The 21460-nt window shown below is 41.7% G+C and overlaps 1 protein-coding gene across 1 annotated transcript in view; it reads right to left on the bottom strand.

The window, feature by feature from the left end:
• The window catches only part of LOC103181023 (probable E3 ubiquitin-protein ligase HERC1), a 123293-nt gene that overhangs the window by 57793 nt on the left and 44040 nt on the right, over positions 1 to 21460 (bottom strand). The window contains exons 26-38 of the mRNA XM_007897212.2: positions 21044 to 21283; positions 19051 to 19260; positions 18185 to 18305; positions 17410 to 17647; positions 15072 to 15244; positions 11149 to 11304; positions 10471 to 10568; positions 8173 to 8268; positions 6383 to 6550; positions 5681 to 5920; positions 4673 to 4756; positions 3788 to 4317; positions 1659 to 2416 (exon numbers count right to left, since the gene is read on the bottom strand). Of these exons, the coding sequence (XP_007895403.2) occupies positions 1659 to 2416; positions 3788 to 4317; positions 4673 to 4756; positions 5681 to 5920; positions 6383 to 6550; positions 8173 to 8268; positions 10471 to 10568; positions 11149 to 11304; positions 15072 to 15244; positions 17410 to 17647; positions 18185 to 18305; positions 19051 to 19260; positions 21044 to 21283 (3112 nt within the window). The remainder of the gene's footprint in view (positions 1 to 1658; positions 2417 to 3787; positions 4318 to 4672; positions 4757 to 5680; positions 5921 to 6382; positions 6551 to 8172; positions 8269 to 10470; positions 10569 to 11148; positions 11305 to 15071; positions 15245 to 17409; positions 17648 to 18184; positions 18306 to 19050; positions 19261 to 21043; positions 21284 to 21460) is intronic.

Genomic DNA, 21460 nt, shown 5'->3' with positions numbered 1-21460 from the left:
GCGTCTCTAAGTGTTTATCCCTCCACAGTCTTGCCCCAGCTATCTCTGCGACCTCCTCAAACCCTACTGATGTGGCTACTCCCTTTGCTCAGTAAGTGCCGACACCATCAGCATCCAAGGCTGCACTCTCCACCTCTCAAAGCCAGTCAGGAACCTCGGCGTTTTGTTCGACCCTGAGCTGTCCTTTCTCCCTCACATCCGCACCACAACTGGCACCGCCTTCCATCACCTCCAGAACATCGCCAGACTACGGCACTACCTCACCCCTCACGCTGCTGAAACCCTGGTCCACGCCTTTGTCACCTCAAGGCTGGACTATGGGAACTCTCTCCTCGCCGGCCTTCCCGCCACCTCCCTCCACAAGCTGCAGGTCATTCAGAACTCTGCAGCTCGTGTACTGTCCCGCACTGGGCTTCGGGACCACATCACTCCCACCCTCGCTCGCCTCCACTGGCTCCCCATCCCCCAGAGGATCGATTTCAAGATCCTCATCCTCACCTACAAGGCCATTCACGGCCTTGCTCCCTCCTACCTCTCTGACCTACTATCCCCCTACCTACTTGCCCGTACCCTCCGTTCCTCCGGCTCCGGTCTGCTCCACGTCCCCCGCCCCAACTGCCCTACAATTGGTGGTCGGGCCTTCAGCCTCTCAGCCCCCAGGCTCTGGAACTCCATCCCCAGTGCCTTCGCCTTGCTTCCTCCCTCTCCTCCTTCAAGGCAGGTCTCAAAACCTTTCTCTTTGACCGTGCCTTCAGCTCCCCTCTCGACTCTCTTCCCCTCCTCGCTCCCTCCCTTCCCTCCCTCACCCTGACCATTTCCCCCTTCCTCGCTCCCTCCCTTCCCTCCCCTCACCCTGACCATTTCCCCCCTGCTCGGGTCCTGACCCAACTGTGCAGCGCCTTGGGATGTCCTCCTGACGTGAAAGGCGCTTTATAAATGGAATCTTGTTGTTGTTGATGTTGCCCGCCCGCTTCATGTCCCTCACACTACCATTGACAGGCAGGCTCTCAACCTTTCTGCCTTAGGTAATTTTCTCCACCAGTCTCGGCTCCCACCCCTACATCGGGTACCGATCCAGCACTGTTAAGTGCTTTGAGACATCTTCCCAATGTGAAAGGTGCAATCCAAGTTTAAATTTCTATTGTATTTTGTTGTAAGCAAATTGCTAAGTAATTGCTGTATTATAGGCAAACTCAACAGCTGATTTATTTTCAGCAATGAGCCACAAATTGTCATGAAATAAATTTATCTGGGGATTGTTGACCAGGACACCAGGTGAAACTCTTCTCTTCAAACTGTATCATGGGCTCAATGTCCATTGATAAGGCAGATGGGATTTCATTTTAATGTTTTAATCAAAGGATGCACTTTAGACATTGCAGCGCTCCCCCAGCACTACACTGGAGTATCAGCCTACACCATCATGGGATTTGATCCCACAACCGTCGGACTCAGAGACAAGAATATTACCAAAGCCAGGGTGACAGGTAAATAGAAATGGTGGGCACAATTAACAAAATCTCCAGGAAAATAAAAGCCCATTTTCACAATCATTAAAACAGAGAATATGATTTATATTTGAGGCGGTCATAAGAAAATGTGCTGTATCAGAAGCTGACGTTCTAGTGTGTAGTAGTCTTTGATTAAATAATTCTTACCTTTACTCTCCTGGGTAACATAATCCTTCACAAAGGAATCCAGTGCACATTTGAAGATCATGACATGTGCGCGCTCCAGATCAGCCAGTGAAACTACCCTTTTGATTGGGCACGGACGCACTGCCCACTTTACCATGCACCTCATTAAGAAATGGAGGACGGTCCGTAGTTCCCCAATATCTTGGGAGCTCGAGGCTTTGGCACAATCGGAATCAGAAGAATTGCTTAGGGTGACATTTGGAACTAAAAGCATGTCTGCATATTTGCCGTAACTCAGGAGAACACTGAGGGTTTTCATGGCCCCAACAGACAGGTAAGACAGCTGCACTGCACGCAGCTCAGCCAGGAACAATTCGTGACTCTGTAGATTCCAGTCCCGTGAGCTCTGGTAACTTTCATTTGACTCAGGGTCCACTTTTTTTTCACGATTTTTTCGTGGCTCGTTTTCTTGATTACGATCCTGCGAGTCTCTAGGAAAGATGTGTAAAGATTCTTCGCTCATTGCGGTGGATGGGTCTTTGTGCTCATCCTCTGCCATAACTCTTGCTATTTCTTCGTCCAGACTTTTTTCCAAATCGCTCTTGACTGTTGTCTCGGAGGGACACTTACTTTGTGCTCCTTTGCCACATTTTTCAGGCTCTTCATGGACTCCTGTCAGGTACGTCAGGTCCAGTAACATGTAGGGCTTCAGACCATGGAATTTGGCGATATCAAATCGATGGGACTTGCATGGTTCAAGTGTGGAGAGGGGTGTGTCACTGGGAGACCAAGAATTCAGGAAGCTTTGTTAGCACAATGATGAATGGAGAATGAAAGCAGGAAAGAAAGAAAAAAAATGAAAGATGTGAAAAAGGGAGTGAAGTAAAAACAGAAAAGCACTGAAAAGAAACCAGATAGAAAAATATATTTAAAAAGAACTAAATAAAATGTGTGTGTGTGGGGGGTTGGGGGTAGAAACAGGTGTACGACAAAATGAAATAGAAAGGATGGTCCTGATAATTCTAAATAAAAATCGCACAACGAAAGTACAATAATGTCAAACAATGGAAAAAAGTAAGCTTTAAATATTTGCCACATAAATATTGAGACCAATCGCTCTGCTGTAGTAGTAATTCTTCAAAAATTTTGTGAAAGGTGCAATACTACAACAACATTTTCCCTAGCAATTATAGTGGAATGGCCCAACCGAGAACACATCTACGTAAAGCCTGGGATTATGCTTGAACTGCGCTCCTTATTAAATCACTCGTGGTTATTTGAGTAGCATTAGAGGATCTCTCTGGCTCTCTCTCTCTCTCTGATAATCTGCAAACCAAGTAAATTTTCAACCTTCCCATGAAAAGCTAAATATTGTTAAATGAAAATTAAGATTTCTATGAATACAACTGGGCATGCTACTCAGCTTCTGGATGTCAGCAATTTAAAAATAAAACTATAAAGTACGAGATACAATGCACACCCACAAGTAGCTCCGGGGCAGCAATTCAAACCTAGCCCAGGCTGACTGGATGAAGTATCTGCTCTCTGCTGGCTGTAAGGTTTCTAACTAACTCAAGACCCCCCTCTTCGACTGCGCTTTCGATCTCCCTGCATCCCCCACTGCCCTCCCCCACCCTGACCCCCAGCTCAGGTCCGTAACTCTATCTGTCCAGTGCCTTGGGATGTCCTCCCGACGTGAATGGTGCTTTACAAATGTAATTTTGTTGTTGCTGTTGTTGTAACTGAAATGAGTTTGGACAAAGCTAACTCAGTGACTCGTGCCCCCAGCACAAAACTGTACATGTCTTAGCAGAAATTGGCAATCCTTCTCAGAAAGAGCAAGAGCATAAAGATAGCTGACGCAGAAAGCACAATACAACAACAGCAATAACAACACTAATAATCCTCATTAGTGCAGCAGAGGGAGGTCTTAGGAGATACAAGACTGACTATACCTGTAGCAAGGGGAAAAGATTAAGACATTTATTCCATGTCCAACAGCACATAAAATGGACGAATGTTCTCTTCCCTACGAACCACATACCTTATCTTGGTAAGTACCGAAAAAAACCTAGCATTTAAGTGAGATTCAAACAATATTTTGTAATACCGCAACCAGATCCGTTTCTAAATTGTACATAGCATTGTACCTGATGGTTACATCTGCATCCTCCCATTGTAGTCGGGCAGATGCGCTTCCTTCTTTTGTAACTCCTAGAAGGGTTGCTTTGCGTCCTGAAGTTTTATGCAAACACTGACCACCAACTCGTAGTCCACTGTCAATTCCACCGATAACTGCCAGAACAGGCCACACTTCCATGCACAACATTCTCAGTTGCATTTCAGCCAAATCTGTGATGCCTTGGCCCTTATCTTCTTCCCTAGTGAGCTTTTCTTCCTGAACCCTTTCTTTATCTTCAGAGCTGATTTTCTTCAAGGAATGTTTACTTCGGCTTTTGCTCAGCTTAAAAGCTTTTGCCTCCTTCACCGCTGGACCAATAAGTTCAAGCCTGCTGAGCATATGCTGGTTAATGGTGGATGTCCAGCTGTCGTAACTGTGGAGTTTTCGGATCAGCTGGATGGTGGCTTCTACCAGTACAGTTATAAGAGGGCTGCAAAGTGGTTCACCAGGCATGAGGTCTCGAGGAATTCCACGCATCTGCATGTCGCAGAGCGCCACCTGAAACAAAAGACTTTGAGAAATAACCTGTCAACTTGCCTGTCCCTGGATTTAACATAAATGGTTGGGGTGGGGGGAGAAAGAAAAGGTGGAAAATGTCCTCTCTTCATTTATATTACCACACTAATTCCATGAGGGATAGAACTGGCTTTTGTGGACACAATTTTCAGCCTACTTACAATGGCAGATGGAATTCACACCTAACCCCAGTGCAGGCAACACTTCCTTCCAATACAGAAAAGTAATGTGAATTAAACAAAAAATAATTTATGATTGAGCTCTTGGCAAAAAGGAAGGATGAGGTTTCAGAAGTATCTAGACAAATCTGATTACTGAAATACAGCAGTGTGGTTACCTTCTCTCCAGGATTACTGCTGTAAAACATCACACTAGGATAGAGTTCAGTGGCATCAACATCTTCAAATGCTAACTTGGGTTCCTAAGAAAATAAGAAAAATGGTGATAGTGACTCACTTTTTTAAAAAGAAAATACCTCTCTTTAGTTATGAAATAATAATAATCCTTATATTTGGTTGAGTGTTTTACATGTCAGGAGGATGTCTCAAAGTGCTTCATAGCATATAATGTAATGTGGAGTGATTGAGTGTTTTTCTGGGTGAATGCGACAGCTAATGTGTACACAGCTTGACCCCACCCATAGAGTGAATGAACAATTTTATTGAGTGATTGTAGTTCTGGACAAGAGGGAGAAATTCCCTTTTTTTTTTGAATGGTGCTATGGGATTTCTAATGTCCCCCTGAACAAGCAGACAGGAACTCATTTTAACATCTCACCCGAAGAATAGCATCTCCAACAATACGGCACATCTCTACTGCATTGGAGCCAAGATTGTACGGGTTCCACTTCCCAATGTAGGGTTTGAACCCTCAAATTTCTGATTCAGAAGCAAGATTGCTAACTAATGGGATTGGTAACTAAACATTGGGATCCTAACTAATTTCCAAGTTGAACAGGTCGATGATGGGTAACAATGCTAAGTGAGCACACGTAGTTTGGATGATGTGGATTCTTTGGCTCATTTGATATTGCACTGTCCATTTCCGCATCAAGTTATTCTTTTAACTGAGCATAGTAACTCGGCTTCTAAATCGTCATATTTGTGGCAAAGATGTCACATTGCAGTCTTTGGGGCAGTACTTTAAAACAAATTCTAATGTTCCTGTACTTAAATTATATCAGTGAATATAACAGATTAATTAAACTGGTGAGCTTAGATCGATAATAGTCATGAACTTCCATAGGTGAATAAATTTGCATATAATATGCTCATATAGCAGTAGCATTTCCATATGAATTACTGCCTTTCTAAAGAATACCAGTCAACCAAACATAGTTTCTTACCTCTTCGTTCTTTCCAAATGAAATTGTTCTGGCTTCCACATCCAGGACACATGTTATACAGTCGCCCTGTGTATAGCTGGGTAGAACACAGGCTTGTTCCCCACCATGGTACAGGTTTCCACTGTAAGCTCTGTATAGCCACATGTCTGTTGTTGTACGATGATTAAAATCTCTGATAGGCCACCGTGACACTCCAACACACGTACCTTCATTACCTTTATTCTCCCGGCTGACATAAAACTACATAGAAATACAGGAGGAAACAACAAAAAAATTGCTGATTTGCGATGGGAGATGTTGATCTCTTTGTTTGAGGTGTGCTGGTTTCTTAATAATACTGAAACCAACAGATCCTCACTGGTACCATCAACTGTCACACCATCTCCTGATATCAGGAGTGAAGAGCAGTCTGCATCTCAGAACACTTTATAAATACTGGCAATGCCATGTCAATGTGTGCATTTGGACTCATTTTCAAATTTAAAAGTGGAATTGCTTTCACCTCACACCTAGAACTGCACCATAAGGTGTGACCATTTTTGCAATGATGGTTGAGAATCAATTACAACATAAGACGGATCAGATGTCAATCCAAATGAGCAGAATTTAACATTACACAATTCATGACCTACAAATTCCTCTTGCCCAATGCTCACTACATTATCATTTGAGTGGTATTTTATTTTAGAGTGCAATGCTCACCTTCCATTGAAAGCATCCAGATGTTATTGCTGTTGTTGCTAAGCCATACCCTTTTCCTCCTGCTCCATGAGATAACACATTTCCGGATTCCATCGCGCAGCAAACCATTTTATCGGGATCAAATGAAAACTCTTTAATGGGAATGTTGTCGTCCTCTTTGTCTTCAGTCTTCAACAAAATAAAAAAAAGTATTGCTGGTAAATGAGCCATGAAATTATAGATCCATTAACCTAACCCCCTTAGTGCGGAAATCCTTGAAAGCAATCAATCCTCAAAAAAACACAAATTTTCCTAAGTGGAAAAAATCATTAGGTTCATTAAAAAACGTATACAAATCCATCATGTGATTTAATTACTTTGCTGTATTGTTATCAATTTCTTCTTGAACTTGCTGACAAGATGTGCAGTATACTGAGAGCAGAGCAGCCAAAGTGTAATGTTGTAATAAACCGTGAATGAGGGCAATCTGGTGTAATATTTTTTATTACTTATTGAAGAGCCAAAGTCCATAGTATCAAACGCACCATCAAGGTTGAAGAGCATTAGAGAGAACAATTTAAATAATGAGGAATGATTAGGTGACACTAAACTTGGGGTTTTAAAGCACAAAGATTGCAGGGGGAAAAAAAATGTGAGGACCTAAGAAGAAATCAGAGTAGGAGAATGTCCAATGAGGTTTGATTACAACACGAAGCAAGCAATGACTGCTGTGCGAAATTGGCTGCCGTGTTTCGCCTACAAATATATAGTCAATTCATTTTACAGTATATTCTGTGAAGTGCTTTGAGACAGCTAGAAGACGTGAAAAGCACTATATCAAATGCAAGGATTATTATTATAATAACGAAGCAGGGAGAAGGAAGGAGTACATGTAGGATAATGTGATCTAATCTATGCTGGTCACTAAAACAATGAAATTATTAAAATCACTACATCTTTACAACTGAAAATCACATTCTAAGGACATGCATGTCTGCATTTAAGATTAGTATACATTATACCCAGTGAAACACAACTTGGGAGGAACAACAATTCAAAATGAAAAGGGATCTTCTTGGTGTTCTTGTCAACAACCCTCTCGATAAAAGAAAAAAAGTCATTTATTTTGAAGCTGTTTGTTGGACAATGCTTTAGCAAATTAGCCTCCACGATCACCTCAAACACACAATCTCTTCATTTTGCAGTGAAGCTTTTTGAGATGTTTTGACTTGTTCAGATCCTTTCCCAAATGCAAGGATTGTTATTTACTATCATACAACAACAAGCCCTTATATAATGCCCGCCTCGCAGGGTGGTGTCTCAGAGTGCTTAACAGTGGCGGAGCCTGACTCCGAGACGGGGGCGCGGGGGGAAGGTGGCCGTAAGCACAGTCGGAGAGGAATGTTTTCAGGCGGGACTTGAAAAAGTGGATAGGGGCGAGGCAGAGGGATTGAAGGATTGTAGCAAGGAAAGAAAGCATGAATGAGCAATGACCATAATACAATATGTTGCATTTATATGGCACTTTTTATTTTAGGGCTATCCAGTCCCAAAGTGTTGGACAGTATGCTAATTGTATGCACAAAATAGAGAAAGACTGCAGTACCCTCTCTAATAGACAGGGAGGGGAGAGGATCGAGGTCAGAGGCAAGGGAATACAATTTACCTGGATATTTTGAAGGCATATGATAGTGTTTCAGTTTCACACAAGACATTTGAAAATTTAAAACTCAATGTAAATGACATGGCAACCTCATTATCATGTAGTTGTCTATAAAGTTGCTTTTTCTGACAAAACATCTGTGCCATACCTCATTTGTTTTTGCCTTTTCTCGTTCCCGTTTGCTTATAGCTAGTGGCATTTCCCACATAAAAGCAGAGAGTGAACTAAAGAGTCGATTCAAAGTCTGAAAAGATACAAGAATAGTTCATGAAGAAAAATCCTGTTTAATATTTAACACCATTAATTATTTATATCATTAATAAAATCAATTACTGTCAGCTTTTCTTGGTTAATATTTAGTCATAATTGTATATTTGCACTGAAAGTGTAACACCAATATCATACTACAACATTACAGAAGAACTGAAGTGCATTGCTTTAATTACAGAATGAATGTCTATTCAAGAAGAAAACTCTCTGATTTATAGGTACGTAGAAACAGTAGGCCATTCAGCCCCTCAAGCCTGTTTCACCATTACAATACAAAAATTATACTTGTATAGAGCCTTTCACGTCACGTCTGGAGAATGTCCCAAGGCACTGGAGAGTCACGAATTTTGCTGACCTATAAGATCACGGCTGATCTGTACCACAAGTCCAATTACCCGCCCTTGCCCCGTATCCCTTAATACACTGACCTAACACACATTGATTGAATGTATAATTTTATTTATTCTCTGAATGGAATGACAAAAAACAAAACAGTTTCTCAGCCTGTCCCAGTGTTAGCACTCTCGCCTCTGAGTCAGAAGGTTGTGGGTTCAAGCCCCAAGCTGGGACTTGAACTTGCACAGTCCAAGCTGACACTCCCATGCAGTGCAGGGGTGACTGCATTGTTGGAGATGCCATCCTTCCGATGAGATGTTAAACTGAGATCCCGCCTGCCTGTTAAAGACCCTACTTTACTATTCGAAAAAGAAGGGAGGAGTGTCTCCTGGTATCAGGCAATCAATCCCTCCCCAAAATTTGGTGATTCATTCACTTCATTGCGGTATTATGTTCGACCCTGAGCTGCCTTTCTTCCCCACATCCGCGTCACAACTGGCACTGCCTTCCACTACCTCCGAAACAGCGCCAGACTATGGCACTACCTCACCCCTCACGCTGCTGAAACTCTGGTCCATGCCTTTATCACCTCAAGGCTGGACTACGGGAACTCTCTCCTCGCCGGCCTTCCCGGCACCTCCCTCCACAAGCTACAGGTCATTCAGAACTCTGCAGCTCGTGCACTGTCCCGCACCAGACTTCACGACCACATCACTCCCACCCTCGCTCGCCTCCACTGGCTCCCCATCCCCCAGAGGATCGAATTCAAGTTCCTCATCCTCACCTACAAGGCCATTCACGGCCTTGCACCCTCCTACCTCTCCGACCTACTATCCCCTACTTACCTGCCTGTACCATCCGTTCCTCTGGCTCCGGTCTGCTCCACATCCCCTGCCCCAACCGTCCTACCATCGGTGGCCGGGCTTTCAGCCTCTCAGCCCCAAGACTCTGGAAATCCATCCCCCAGTGCCTTTGCCTTGCTTCCTCCCTTTCCTCCTTCAAGGCCGGTCTCAAGGCCTTTCTCTTCAACTGTGCCTTCAGCTCCCCTCTTGACTCTCTACCCCCTTCTCGCTCCCTCCCTTCCGTCCCCTCACCCTGACCATTTCCCCCCTGCTTGGGTCCCGACCCAACTGTCCAGCGCCTTGGGACGTCCTCCCGACGTGAAAGGCGCTCTATAAATGCAATCTTGTTGTTGTTGTTTGTGGGCGATTGCTGTGCGCAAACTGGTTACTGCATTTGCCCATAACACACACCGTCACTACACTTTACAGTAAATCCTATGAAGCGCTTTGGCTGTCCTCCCCATGTGAAAAGTGCTATAAAAAAATCTAAAGATTATTATGATGATATCCTTTAAATCTTGCGTACCATGGCTACATTAATTGCTCACTGGCTGCTGAACCTCAAGATCCACACAATCAAGATTGTTTTCGGGAAACACGATGATTGAATGCTTGGAGTGTTACTATCTGGGTACTGCTGAATCTCATTTGAGAATAAAAGAGTGTCATTCAGTTAGTATTAATAGACTGCACTGATACTCGGAAGCTTCCATGTTGCATTAGCTGAATTCACCACAAAAAAGCTCTGCACACAACTTTTGACTTCCATGGAGTAACAAAAATGTAACAAAAAGTGCAAAGTGAGACAATAACACACACTGGTGCAAGTATTTGCTGTTGAAGTGACTTCTCCAAAAATTGGCTTTGCTTTTACAACAATATCCAAATTCATTTACATCTACTAGAACTCTACAATTTACAACCCCCTGGTTTAGTCAAAGTAAATCACACATGGTATACAGGGCACATAGCATACAGTATAAATGACTACTTCTTACCTCCCTAATCTGGTTCTCTTCAGTGCAGGCAGGCAACAAGGATTCCAAAATATGTAACGCCAAAAGCTTGGTTCGTAAATTGTGTACAATTGGAACACCTGTAGGAAAAATATTTTTGTGGTAACAATTCATTATTGGTGTGACACAAAGCCAATTGGAAAGTCATAGTACTTTTCAGAATATAACTTGCACCAATACATACAATATGTAGATAAACTGTGTGCCAAGTGTAATAATGAACTGAAGTCATAATACAACTAAATGCAATCACAAATGCATATTTCAGAGGTTAATAAAGGTTTAAACACAATCACAGAATATTATTGTTTTATTATTGGTAGTAATGTGTACCCTTTAACTCAACAGCTCTAATTATAATTACACCATCTGCATAACTTTCTGATGCAAACACATGCAGTGTAAATTATTCCACAATCCACACATCTGTAAAACAAACTATTTGCATTTGTACAGAATTATCAGCATTTACTAGCTTTCTGAAACTATCAGAATTGGTGGTTTACAGCATAATGGAAAACGCTTTCAAATGAGCATACAGTACCATATATGAAACTGATAAACCAGAAATTTCCACCATAATCAAACAGTATAGATCAAATGATCTCTCAATGACCCAAGCAAAAACTGCTGAATTAGATTTTGTTTTAGCCATCTCACCTGTTGAGTGAGTCTGCGTTGCTATCAGTAACAGTGGATCAATCCATTTCACAGACACCATATTCTTCTGAATGTTTTTGAAGGAGATAACCCGCCGCAGAAAAACAAGAAAGTCTCCCAACTGGGTTTCTACAATTCTTCTGTCCTTAACACAATCTGTTTTTGAGAGAAACAAAACAAAACATAATACAGGGATCATTAACCAGTGAAAATAAATCCAGAAAGATAACAGCATTTATTTTGTTCAAATCACGTTATTCACTTGGTGGAAAATAAGATGCTGAAAACATCAATTTTGGTGATATGCAATTAAGTATTATTTTCATCCCATTCTCATATTCTAAATAGACTCAACATTGATTGTACTCCATATTCCAGAGGGTAGTACTGGTATGAAGGATAGATGATTAGATGACACATCAAACATTTTGTCCTGTAGCCTATAGTAATATCCAACACTTGAGTTCACCGCACATAAGTGATTTCTGTGGAAAATATTTCAAATCACACAAAAGATTGCAAATGGTGTACAAATCATTTTTCTCTCAGGAAATGTCTTGTCCTAACCTTATTATGATTTTTTTAATACTGTGTGTAACAAAAATGTTACTAATGTCAGTATTTCAGGATTATATGTTTGTATTACAAACATTCAGAGCCAAGACACAATGTGATTCTATTGTGTCTAACCACTTGGCTATATACATACAAAGGCAAAATAAGTTAGTTTCTGTATTAATCAATGTTATTTCTGTTCACAAATGCATTCATAAAACACTATATCAAAGGCAAGCTCTGCGGTTTTAGCTGGTTAGACTCCAGCAGTACCCCAGTGTATACTCTGGGGTCTCCAATTCTTGGCTCTTGTCAACCTGAGCCTAATACTATTTGCAATTAGGTAAGCAGGATGTGTCCCTCTCAGGAGAGAGTCCTCATACCATTCCAACAATTACTTCTGGAATTTCCATATGTAGATGGGATGCATGGAATTCTCAGTTTGGTTTGAATACTCAAGCACGGTGATGGGTTTCCGCATGTGTCAGACATTCGGCTGGAACAAAAACTAAGAAATTCTAATTTAGCGTCTGAAATATACTTACTGTGGGTATAGCCTTCCTCACTATTTGAAGTTACAACAGATATAATAAGGTTATTATCCTATTAGGACAAAACCCTTTAAGAAAGTTGGCATGCATATCCTAGATTTGTAGATTACACAAAGCTTGGTTGTGAAAAAAGCCAAATTCCTCTCAACTAATCAGCCTTTTGGAGCACATTTCATAATTTTCATTAAACTGTTATTCTGTAGTAACAGTGTGTTGATATTTCATGGGAGTCATTCTCAGGGCAGACTTGTGACAAGCAATGCGTATTTTGTACAGCCAGTCTGCCAAAGCAGAGAAGCAGAAAGAACACCTTGAAAACCTCACAACTGTGCAAACAAAATAATAAACAAGAAAAAAAAACTCTGAAGAGATACAGGCTGTAAGAGAGTTTGACAACCTGAGAAATCAATAAAGATTGGTGATTAAAAAAGGAAGAATAGCAAAGAATGGTATCTTGCGCACAGCAAAGGACATGTCCTCGTGAACAACACAAAGTGCATTGGGTAAATTTTTCTCTCATGGGATGACACTAGTACCCTGTTTATATGTGGAAGTTGGATGAAGCAGCTTACCAAGTAATTTCTTTACCATTCCAAAAACCCTGATCTTGATTCTGACACTACTCACCAATACAATGAATTCTCAACTATATAACTAGTTTCTCATGAGGAATCTGAGATAAACAAGTTGTAAAGTCTCTGGTCAGCCAGGCATCCTGGGGAAAGAGAGAGTGGGAGAAGGAATCCTTTGCCAGACTGCTCAAGTTTACTGACCAAAGAAAGGCAGTGGCACTAATGTTGGAAAGAGTAGAAGGATGCAGTTGTGTGGCAGGACAAATGGAAAAGAAAACCCAGGATAACATATAACCAAGCCTCGAAAATAGTCTTCAAGTCGAAAATGGTAAAACATCTAAAATTCAAAAAGAAAACCCCTTAAAGACAAAATATATTCTACTGAATTCCCTCACAATTCCAAAACGTGTAGAAATAACTGCACGCTTAAGTGGGTCTGTCATTGATCCCATTACTGTTTCAGACTTTTAAAGTACTGTTCACATTGTGGTACATGCAGGCTGCTGTTCCCAGAGCAGAAAGAACTTTGTTGCACAGGGAGGGAAGCAATTTATCTGTTCACAAACTATCCCTAAAAGACATTATAGAACACAGAAGACAATTAAAATGGGCAATTAGGATGCGTTTTTTAAAAAAGAGAATAGTTTTTTTTCCTTCTAGCACAACACCCCTCTTTTCCCATTATGAGAACAGAACTTTTTTTTTACTAGAGTTCTCCAATCTTCAGATAATGAAATTCTTATTGCAAGAATAAAATCTGTTCTCAGGCTTTCTCAGTGCAGCTGGGAACTACACAAATGGCCTCAAGAGAATTTCTTGATGCACTTTAGCTTGTGCACAATCACAGCAAGGTAGAGTTGGTGCCAGAAATGCTGTCACAGTGATGGTGTGGGTACCTGAGGTGAGAAGGTGCTGACAGGAGCCAAGTGGGAGAGCCTTTGTCTTGTCGACATTCAATTGGAGAAAGTTAGCTCTCATCCAGGACTTGAAGTAATTATTTAATATAAATAATAATTTAAACATTTAATCTAAATATGCCAAATGCGCAATATAGGCTTTTGGGGCTTTAGTTAAGATAGAATAGTTTGAACTTAATTGAGGAATTGTTTGATAAAGTTCAATTATATATTTTCTTAATTGCATCTGCAGTAATTTTAGGTAGAAAGTCAGAATGACAGGATTCGGCATATTAAAGCCTCCATCCCTAGACTCTATAAATTACACTACTAGATTCTGTCAGTTTAAGTACTACCAATTAAATGTTTTATTAATGCTAATAAATGCATAATAACTTATCATATAATTGTAATGGCAGCATCCATAAAATTAATAATCATTACAAATACTGCCAGGAATGTGTGAAATGTAGGTTAATGACCACTTCCAGTCAACTTAATCCTGCAGCTACGTATAATCAAAGGATCACCAAGAAGTTTCAATGGTATATTTACAATTCAATTTTATTAGAAATTTCTTATAGGATGCTCACAGCAGTTCCAGAACAGAACAATCCAACTTTCGCTGCTCTGTTGCTTGACTTTACTAACCCACACACTGCTGAATTCCTTTCTTCTCATTCTCTGCCATTTTATCCAATACTTTGTAGAGCGAGTCTTTCAGGTTTCAGTAGAATTTGTTGGGTTTATTTTATTTTGCATCCAGCTTCCTCTGCTCTGGAATGAATTGTCTCCCCCTTCAGTGGATCCAAAAAGCATCGCTCAAGCAATCAAAGCCCCACTAGCCTTTCACAATCCAAATCCTGACTAGGATCCATTCAGCTCTTGGTTTTCAGGCTGCTCAAACCAGACGAAAATAACCTCTCACTAATTAAGGCAAACGAATCTCCATGCTTATCCTCTAACTGAATAAATAAATGCGTAAAATACCTTAATGTTAAACAAGTGTGAGAATTTTTTTTTAAAAATCACACAACCAGTCCACTATTAACTTGCAAGAACATCTAGTATATTGACACTAATCATTCTAAGCTGCATTGAATCTAATGACTAGCATCATTCCAGTGTCTTTTCCATTCTTAGCTGCCTGAAATGGGTGTGGATAGTACTCAATGTACATCATGTTAAGATTCCTCACCCAAGTTAACTTTAATCACTTTCCTTGCCTAAATGAAATGGATCTTATAAAGTTCCACTGCTTAACATAATGCAATATCTTCTTTACTTGTAAAAGGGAAAATGCCAATAATGCACTTGTTAAACAAAATATATTATTGTTTAATGCCCACCTTTACTTTCTGGTTTGGCTGCCGGTTCACTGCTTGATTGTTCTACAGGTCCTTCCCCACTAAATTCACGGTCTGGATTTCCACACATCGCATGCAGGAAATTTTGCAGCTGACAGCACAGCACATCCATTGGTGCTTGAACCACCTCAGGGCACAAGTTGTCTGCACAGGAACTGCAATTATACAAACAAATCAAAAGTTAAAAAGGATCAATACAAAGGACAAATGTCAAACAAATCCATATCTGCCAGTTTGGCTTAGTTGGGTAGTACTTTTGCTCTGGGTTAGGAGGTTGGGGGTTGAAACCCCATGTTAAAACTTCAAACTCACAGTCCAGGCTGACACCCTAGTTGAGAACTGTTGACAGCACTGTATTGTTGGAGATGCGTCCTTTGCATAAGTCATTAAACCTGCTTGCCTGCTCAGGTGGATCTCCAATCATTTCCAAGACACAATTTCCAAATGATATCAATGGCAGCCATTTCCAGCATCGGAGGCCAGCCATTCCACGCCAGATGTCAGAACTGCACTACAAACAAAAGTAAGTTGCCCTGTAGGGAGTGCTCTGCAATGCTAGCCTGAGGGAAAGGTGCTCTAATATATATATATATATATATATATATGAAGTTGTTGCCAGGGTGATTGCTGCTAAACAAATTCTATTTGCAGTTGAAACCAGGAAGATTTGAGATTTGTTGGTTAAAATAATCTGCAATTGTTAGGCTGTTTAACATAAATGTTGATATAATGCTAATACAACACAATACAAAATTACATTTGTAAAGTGTCCCAAGGCGCTGAACAATCAGGGTCAATAGGACCCGAGCGGTGGGGGCGTGGCATCAGGGAGGGTGGAGGGCAGAGAGGGTGGCCAAAGGCACGGTTGAAGAGAAGGGTGTTCAGGCATGCCTTGAAGGAGGCAAAGGAGTGAGCGAGGCAAAGGTAGTGTGGGATGGTGTTCCAGAGGGTAGGGGCAGAGAGGCTGAAGGCCTGACCGCTGATGGTGGGGCGGACATGGGTGGGGGACATGGGCTGTTTAGCGGACAGAGTGGACAGGTTGATAAGGAGTTAGCTGTTCGGAGAGGTAGGAAGCGGCAAGGCCATGGAGGGCCTTGAAGGTGAAGATTTTGAACTCGATCCTCTAAGGGATGGGGAGCCAGTGGAGCTGGGAGATGATGGGTGTGATGGGGTCATGGAGCCTGGTGAGGGAGAGGACACAAGCTCCAGGGTTCTGGATAAAGTTGTAAGATTATGATGAACCTTTATAAAACGATGGTTAGGCTTCAGCGAGAGACTGTGTTCAGTTCAGGCACCACACTTTAGGAAGGATGTCAAGGCATTGGAGAGAGTGCAAAGGAGATTGACCAGGCTGGTACCAGGAATGAGGGGCTTCAGTTATCAGGAGAGGCTAGAGAAGCTAGGATTATTCTCCTTGGAGCAGAGAAGGTTAACGGGAGACTTGATAGAAGTTTTCAAAATTATGAAGGGTTTCAACAGGATGAACAAGGAGAAACTTTTCCACTGGCGGGTGGGTCGGTAACCCGAGGACACAGAGTTAAAATAGTTGTTGAAAGAAACAGAGGGGAGATGTTTTCACACAGCGAGTTGTTTGGATCTGGAATGGATTGCCTGATAGGGTGGTAGAAGCCGATTCAATAACAAGTTTTAAGAGAGTAGATAATTATTTGGGGAGGACAAGTTTGCAGTGCTATGGGGAGAGCACGGGAGAGTGGGATTGATTTGGATAACTCTTTTCAAAGAACCAGCACATACACGATGGGTCGAATGGCCTCTTTCTGTGCTGTATAATTCTATGATTTGTAGCTTATGGAGGGAAGACCAACAAGCAGGGCGTTGGCATAGACGAGCCTAGATGTAATGAAGGCAAGTATGAGGATTTCAACGGCCTGAGGGGTGAGGCAGTGGCGGAATTGGGCAATATTGCGGAGGTGGGGGAAGGCAGAGGGGGTTATGGCACGGATGAAGGGGAGAAAGGACAGTTGAGGGTCGAACAAAATGCCCAGGTTCTTGACTGGCTTGGTGAGGTGGATGCTGATGCTGCCACTGCCTAAGGTGTGGAGGCGCTGACGGGAGCCAATCAGGAGAGCCTCTGTCTAGCTGATGTTCAACTGTAGAAATTTGGGTCTCATCCAGGACTTGATGTCTGACAGGCAGTCTGTGAGGACAGGGTGGAGGTAGAGAGATAGAGTTGGGTATTACCCGCGTACATGTGGAAGCTGACCTCATGTCTGCGGATGATGTCACCAAGAAAAAGTATGTATAGGTTGAAGAGGAGACGATCGAGGACAAAGCTCTGAAGAACACTGCTAATACTTACCTCGCAGTTATGGCTAAAATCTGCAGAAGCCTGGCACTGGCCAGTTTTAATGCGACATTCAGCTGGGAATGGCCAGACACTGAAGCCATCAGCCAGCGTTGGTTTAGTAGAAGGCAGGAGTTTGTCAGCTTCGAAAGGGCTTCCAGGAGACCAGTGCTAATGACCACCGATAGGTCAGTAGGCTGGTAGCGAATATTTAAGGCAAATATGGTGGCCAACAGAAGATGTTGCTGGGCTCCTGCGATCATAAAACATTTAGAATTATAAATGATACAGGTGAACTTTAAAAACAAAAATCTGTATTTCTGAAACATGATTAGTCTTCTTTTCACAAATCCCAAGAGTTGATTTAACAAATTATTAGATATCAGTCAAATATCAGTATTAAAATAATGTCAAAGTAACCTATTTTTAGTTTATAAACACTTTAAATATACATACATGACCAACTGGGAGCTTGTAAAACATTTAGTCCAATTGAAAAAAAAAGCTGCAAATATTTCCAATCACCTCACAAATCATTGTTTTTCTCTTGTTTAAAAAAAATCCAAAGGCTCCAAAATAAATAGGCGTGTTTCAGCGACCAGGATTAGGTAATGAATTTAAAATTTCAGTGATGAGAAGCTAACAAAAATATTAGTGTTCAATTTCTTGACGAAAATCATGGCATTCAAGTGACAAGTCTTCGTATATTAACAGTTGCAACACTCACTATTAATTAGGTCTATTTAAAATTTGCATTTATATAAGTAATCTGAGTTACAAAGTTGAAAACCTGAGAGGTCCTTTCCACTCGCAAGTCCCTTCTTCAGAGCGGACACCAACTGCTGGTAGAGTTTGTGGGCTCCAGTCTGGAGCTCGGTTTGTGTAGTTCCACGAGCAGCTTGGGTCACATCCTGAAGGGAAAGGTTAATAAAACATGGCTTACAATTTATTTTATAGCCAAGAACATTTCAAATTGAAGTAGATTTATACAGTATGCAATGCAGAGGGTATATAAGCTCTGCTGACATTAGACTTAGCTTATAAATGTTTAAAATGATAAAAAGAAAACAAATTATCTTTAACGTTCAACAGTATATCAGTCTAGTTGAAAATGGTGTCAAAGGAGCTTGTTCTTATTTAATATAGTACTATACTGCCCGTGCATGACCAACGTCCGAAGTGATACAATAAAGGTTTCAAAAATAGAATCAAATGAATACAAGGCAACATGAAAATGTTTAAGATGCAATATTCTTAAATTTCCCCATCATATTTATGACTATAACAATTTTTTGACTGAGGAAAACCATGAAGTTAAAGATGATAACTATGACATTTAAGAAGAATAACTGAAGCTTCATCTGCAAACACTTATGTATAGAAATACCATAAAAGACATCTGAACAGACTGTTTTAGTTTTGGTTAACCCCAAATACCTAACGTCGTGTTTTAAGCTTTCTATTTCCTCTTCCAGTACATAACCATTAGGCTCAGATTCTGTGGTCAATCAACAGCAGACATTTTCTGTTTATAAAGTTAGGTATCTGAAGTTGTGAAGTGTTTTGTTGCATGTTTACCTGTTTTAAATGCTTATGTCATTTTGATAAACTGCATTCTCTTCTAAGCAGCCCAAAATGGAGGAATTGATCACTTACCGTATAATGCTGCAGTTTTCCGATACTCTGTTTATTATTTGCAGAGTTTGCTGTCCCCAGATCAAAGCAGCCGGTCAAAAACTGCAACTGGACTGACATTAGTAGGCCAGACGACTTTAAAGGCAGCCCTGATACCTCAGATGAGCAGGGGCCTTTTCCCTCCATTTCAGAGAGAAAAGATGAAATTTGGCAAAGAGCCTCAAGACGAAGCTGTGACAAAGAAATCAAGCGTTTGATTTTTGAAACTAAAATGTTAGGGATGATTAATGCATTCCTTAGGATTAAGTTTTAGAATTTAGCAACACATAATACAAACAAAATGGTAGAAATCTCCACAACAGGACTATCAGAATCTGAAAATGATTGAATACAACAGCAACAACCTCTTGTATTTATATAGTGCCCTATGCTTAGGAAAACATCTTGGGATCGCTTCAGTGGCAAAGCTAGAATGAAGGGGAAATGGGAAGGTGTTCAAAGGCGTGGTCGAAGAGGTAGGTTTTAAGATGGGATTTAAAGACAGATCGAGAAGGCATGAGTCAGAGCGATAAAGGCAGAGAGTTCTAGAGGCTGGGGGCGTATTGACTTAAGGCTCAGGCACTGACTAATTATGTGGATTTCCAGCATTCAGATTTCCTTTTTATTTCTAGCAATTTATAATCTGTGTCTAAACAAATCCCAAACTCTTAAACGTGTAAATTATAGCATTATTTACAGCCTGTTTCACTAATTGGTTTTGAATAATTGATACAAACCTTGTTCCACTATGTTTTAACAACAACAACAAGATTCCATTTATAGAGCACCTTTCACGTCGGGAGGATGTCCCAAGGCGCTGGACAGTTGGGTCGGGACCCGAGCATTGGGGGGAAATGGTCAGGGTGAGGGGAGGGAAGGGTGGGGCGAGGAGGGGCTAGAGAGTTGAGAGGGGAGCTGAAGGCACGGTCAAAGAGAAAGGTCTTGAGACCGGCCTTGAAGGAGGAAAGGGAGGAGGCGGCGAAGGCACTGGGGGATGGAGTTCCAGAGCCTCGGGGCTAAGAGGCTGAAGGCCCGGCCACCAATGGTAGGGCGGTTGGGGCGGGGGATGTGGAGCAGACCGGAGCCAGAGGAACAGAGGGTATGGGCAGGTAAGTAGGGGGATAGTAGGTCGGAGAGGTAGGAGGGAGCAAGGCTGTGAATGGCCTTGTAGGTGAGGATGAGGATCTTGAATTCGATCCTCTGGGGGATGGGGAGCCAGTGGAGGCGAGCGAGGGTGGGAGTGATGTGTTGTGAAGCCTGGTGCGGGACAGTACACGAGCTGCAGAGTTCTGAATGACCTGCAGCTTGTGGAGGGAGGTGCTGGGAAGGCCGGCGAGGAGAGAGTTCCCGTAGTCCAGCCTTGAGGTGATAAAGGCGTGGAACAGAGTTTCAGCAGCGTGAGGGGGTGAGGTAGTGCCGTAGCCTGGCGATGTTTCGGAGTTTTAAGAGTTTGCGATTGGGCAATTTTGAGAAAATTATGGTCAAGTAGATTTCAATTTGACTCAAACAAAGCAGTTTGACACGGATAAATGAAGTGACATGTCACCAATAGTATTGTCTTGCACTGTATGTATAGTTGCCTCTCTTTTCACTTGAACACGTTGTGACCTTTTGTGAGTTAGGTAATGAAAGTAGAAAATATTAAACATTTTAGTGCATTTGGTTTGGGTATTGTAGTGATAATACATATTAATGTCTTACCAGTATGCTAGGATCATTAATTATTTTGATCAATTAATCTAGCAGTACTTGCCCCTTCCTTACCCACCTTCAGGTTGCCCCTGAAGACCTTCCTATTTGACCGTGCCCTCCCTGGCTCTGCATCATGCTCCACCACTGTCATGAACTCTGGGATGCCACCCAGCGTGAGGGGCGTTATACAAATGCAAGTTGTTGTTGTACTGAGCAACATTCACATCGGTGGTATCTGTATGGGTAAGAGTATTATACTGGCTGATATCATGAACACTCTTACCTCTGCCCTTTGCTGCTGGTGACCCATTGCTGTAATAATTGCTTTAGGGTCAGCCTCCTTGCCTGCTTCTTGTTCTACCAGGTTTGAAGTGCGAGCAAGGTGTCCACAGAGAAACTGGAAGATATCATTCAGCAAAGGTGCAAAAGAGGTGGGGTGGACACTCTCTGATGGACTAATGCACTGTCTCAACAGCTGCCAGGCATCTTTCATAATTCCCAGTGAACAAAGTTGCAATCCTAGGTGAAAAAACAAATTCTGGTATAAACAGGAATAAACCTTCCCAGTACATAGACAATAATCGTAATAATGCCTGTATTTGATATAAAGCCTGATCATATCAAAATGTCTCAAAGCGCTACAAAGTAGTTGTTACCATGTATTTGGAGGCAAAAGGCAAAACTTGTGCCCAGTTATGTC

This window comes from Callorhinchus milii, unplaced genomic scaffold (assembly GCF_018977255.1).
Source record: "Callorhinchus milii isolate IMCB2004 unplaced genomic scaffold, IMCB_Cmil_1.0 Scaffold1, whole genome shotgun sequence".
Lineage (NCBI taxonomy): Eukaryota > Metazoa > Chordata > Chondrichthyes > Chimaeriformes > Callorhinchidae > Callorhinchus > Callorhinchus milii.
The sequence above is the reverse complement of the archived record's forward strand: the minus strand, read 5'-3'. Positions and strand labels throughout refer to the sequence as shown.